At 49.1% G+C, this 3,999-nt stretch overlaps 1 protein-coding gene across 1 annotated transcript; it reads left to right on the top strand.

Moving 5' to 3' along the window:
• The first annotated feature begins 31 nt into the window (after nt 1-31).
• LOC115246050 lies at nt 32-3,574 on the top strand. Its single transcript, XM_029824636.1, has one exon. The coding sequence runs from the start codon at nt 32-34 to the stop codon at nt 3,497-3,499; it is 3,468 nt and encodes a 1,155-aa protein (XP_029680496.1). The 3' UTR covers nt 3,500-3,574.
• The last annotated feature ends 425 nt before the right edge of the window (nt 3,575-3,999 follow it).

The raw sequence follows: 3,999 nt of genomic DNA, 5'->3' as shown, positions 1-3,999 counted from the left end.
GAGCGGGCTGCGGGTCGCGTGATCCATCGAGATGTCATCGAGCATGACATCGTCGCACGAGCCGACGACGACGATGGCAGAGGCAGAGCTGGACAGCGACGGTTCGAGTTGCGGCGAGCGCGACACATGGAAGCGCGTCCGCGGCGATTCCGCCGATCTCGGTGTCGGAACCAAAAAGCGTCGGAAACAAGCCACACCGGTAAGATTCTCGTCCAGCATAGCGACAGGTGCGCACGAGGATGCGTGCGAGGACGAGCGCGAGGACGAGGATAGCGAAGGTAAGCCGTCATCACGATCGCCATTGCTGAGTAACGAGCATCACCATCATCAACACCACCATCATCATCAGCTGTCGTTGAAAGACGAGAATCTTAACAACGAGTTCCGTTGCCAGCACTGCGGCCGGTTCTTCGATAGCGATGAGATGCTCAACGTCCACGTGGACGGCGAGCACGGTAGCGCGAGTCAGGCGACACCGGGTGTCACCGTCAAAATAGAACCGGCGCAGCAGCTGGATCAGACTAATGATGGTCCTGTTAACCTCCTAAGCGTCAAGAACTTCGCGACTACGTGGCTGGCGTCCGGCAGTCAGCAACACGTGCAATCGCAGACGCAGATGCAATCGCAAAGCGAGGAATCGTGGTCAGGTGGTCCGGTCAATCAGATCGTCACAATGACCAATAACTTGCAGGCGCTCTCGGGTTTTCCTGGTACTCTCGCGCAGTATCTACCTTTACCGGGTTTTCCCTTACCTGATCCCCAGCAAGTTCCAAGATCCTCCCTCGGTCCGGTGCCGGTCAAGATTTTTAATCCGGACGCGTACTGCGACTTGTGCAACAAAGAGTTCTGTAACAAATATTTCCTGAAGACGCACAAGGCCAACAAACACGGGATCTACGTGGACTCGCCGGCGCCGAGCACAGCTCTGGATGCTGTTAATATGTTTGGCGCCACAAACTTTCACGCAGCTAACACGAGCGTGAAGCTGGAACCATCGACGACGCCGCCGCAGAAACGTTTCCGCAACGAAGAATCTGCGATAAAAAAGCAGAAGCAAAAAAATGAGTCATCGATGGATCAGCAATCGGACGGTCAACAGATCTCTCTGTCACAGAACGAGGAGGACCAGGAGACGCCGCGCGATAGTCCCAGCGGTATGGAAGCGCTTCTTAAGCAGGAATATGGCGTCGAACAGGAAGATGCCACTTTCATGCCGGCTCCTAGACATCTCTCACCCCAATCCATTCAACAGGCGCGCGATTCCGGTTTCAGCGTCGATCTCCTGCGTCGTCTGGGCGTCATAAATCCTGAGGCGTTTTGTGAAATCTGTTGCAAGGAATACTGTAACAAGTACTTTCTACGCACGCATAAGATGAAACGACATGGTATCGTCGTGCAAGACAACGAGAAGTCACCTGGCAATCCTGGCGCGGCCATCGCCACATGGCATCAAGTGCAGACTAGTCCGCTGAACCTGATCGTGACCGATACTACCCCCGCGGGTTCGGAGTCCAACGATCGCATCGGCGAAGAGCATGAGTGCAAATCTTGCGATATCCGCTTCCAAACGATCGGCCTATATCAGGCGCATTGCAGGAAGATACACGAGGGCGAAGAACATGGCACGCCGAAACAAGAATATGATCTAGAAAGTTCCGATCAGCGTACCGATTCGATCTCAGAGGATCTCCAAAAGCTGCAGACGATGATCATGCAATTGAACGGTTTGGATTCTGGCAAAGGATTATCCTGTGCCGTCTGCGGTAAAGAGTGCGACTCTAGGTCGGCTCTACGTGTTCATATGGCGACTGAACACGGTGTCGCTAATGATGAAATTTCGTCGCCGCAAGAGACGCCACCTACTCAGCTCATTTCGACTATCTTCTGCACTCTGTGCGAGAAGGATTATCCCAGCCAGGAAGCTCTGAGAAGACACATCAGTGAAGAGCATCAACCTGTCGTGACCAGTGTTATTACGCTATCGACACTTCCACCGACAGTAATCGCTTCTTCCGCTAGTTCGACACCAACTAATCAGACTCTAAACAGTCAAACGACTATGACGACGACAACGACGACGACGATGACGGAGAAGAAGATAACGTCAATGACGCCTACGTCCAGCTATTGCGAAATATGCAACAAGGAGCTGTGCAACAAGTATTTTATGAAGACGCACATGCAACGAATGCACGGTATCGAAATTGAAAATGGTGCGCAGATCGGCGGTGTTATTTGCAATATTTGCAACAAAGAGTTGTGCAGCAAATATTTCTTACGCGTTCACAAGCACAACACCCACGGGATCGTCGATGAGAACACGTCGTCGGCATCAACGTCGAACAAGCAAGAGCCTTACGATACTTCCGGCACAGAAGATTCGGTTTTGAAGCAGGAACTGGGCGATCTTAGTCACAAATACTTTATTCACTTCACCGAGGTGTGTCCGATCTGCAGCCGAAGGTTTCGTAGCATCAAGTGGCTGAAAGCCCATCTGATGGGTGATCATGGCAAAGTTGGAATTGACAAATGGCGCGAATTAGAACAGCAATATCAAGAGACGCCCAGAACCAGCGGCAAAAGTGTCGCTTCAGTAAAAAATATCCAGCAAACGTCGAATCTGAAAATTCCCAATGGCTTCGAGATTATTCAGCAAGTCAAATCGACCGATTGCACGAATCTGGGAAATCAGGTGTTGTCAAATTTATTTGGTTCTTCGTCCGATGAACATCAGCTGAAAAATTATCGTTGCGCCTATTGCAACTTTGCGACCTCCGTGCTGCCGTTACTCTTCCTTCACGAGCGATCACACGTAAGTTTTCAGGAAAACATCGAAGGTGATCGACCGCTGCAGTGCCCGATCTGCTTGCAGGACTTCCATCAACTAGAGCTACTTCATCAGCACCTACTCGCTAAGCATCAAATCCCCACTTTGCTATCGCAATTTCAGCATCCTCTTCTAAATAATTTGAGATCGGATGCTGATGTCAAGGCGAGCGATGCTAAGAACAAAACCGATCAAGATACGATCAAGGACAACCGAGCGGGATGCAGTCCGCAGATTGATCGAAATATTCCCGAGCCCGCGAAGAACCAACGGCAGGATGAAACCGCCGTGCAGGTGACCGCTCATGGCGCGTACAAGTGCGCTCAGTGCGGCTACGCGACGACGAATCTAAATCGGATCAAGAAACACGTGCGGAAAGATCACAAAATGATCGGCGATCCAACGGAGAGCGTGATCGCCGAACTCAGTAAGACTCTGAAAGATGTGGCGAATAAGCAGAAGGTACCGGCCTGTTACGCGATGCCGCAGGACATGAACTCGAACCCCGATAAAACTATTATGCAACCGTTCCTGATCGAGGAGCAGGATCTGATGCAGGCGGGCGCCGAGTCCAGCTCGACGAAGAGATTCGCGCCAGCTCTGGTCTATTTGCCGGTCAAATCCAGAATCAGCAACGCCTTGACCGCTTCCTTCACTCTCACCCCCGCCTGAATTTAGATTTTTATCGTATTCGCTTCGTATCTCCGCATCTTGAAAGAGCACGAGCGACAGCATCTACATCTGCGAACTGAGCACATGGTATCGATTCCTATTTATTGTGCAAGACGAGCAAGTGTTATCTGCACCGTAATATTCTGACGTTTCACTAATTTTTACGTATTTTTCGCATTTTTTGCAAACTCCACTATTATAGATTAAGCAAGCTCTCTGGTTTCATGTTGCGAATTGGTAAAATGAAAAATCTAGTCAAATTAACGTGATACCAGTCAAATAAGCTTATGTTTTATTTTTAAAACTAATTTTTTATTGTGCTAGAAATTATTTTCAAAACCGTTCGATGTTTGAGAAAATATTCATTAAAAAAATAATTTTTCGTTAACACATTCTGAAAATTTTTTGGATTATTTTCTTAGGCGTTAATCAGTCTCGAAATTTTCTTTTTACTGCGTAATGTTCGTAAGAAAAAGATAATTTCATCTGACAGTATTTCG

This window comes from Formica exsecta, unplaced genomic scaffold (assembly GCF_003651465.1).
Source record: "Formica exsecta isolate Colony F162 unplaced genomic scaffold, ASM365146v1 scaffold138, whole genome shotgun sequence".
Taxonomy (NCBI): domain Eukaryota; kingdom Metazoa; phylum Arthropoda; class Insecta; order Hymenoptera; family Formicidae; genus Formica; species Formica exsecta.
The sequence above is the reverse complement of the archived record's forward strand: the minus strand, read 5'-3'. Positions and strand labels throughout refer to the sequence as shown.

What these genes read in the sequence shown, in the direction of transcription:
- LOC115246050 (XM_029824636.1), top strand. Translation starts at nt 32, where the DNA reads ATGTCATCGAGCATGACATCGTCGCACGAGCCGACGACGACGATGGCA.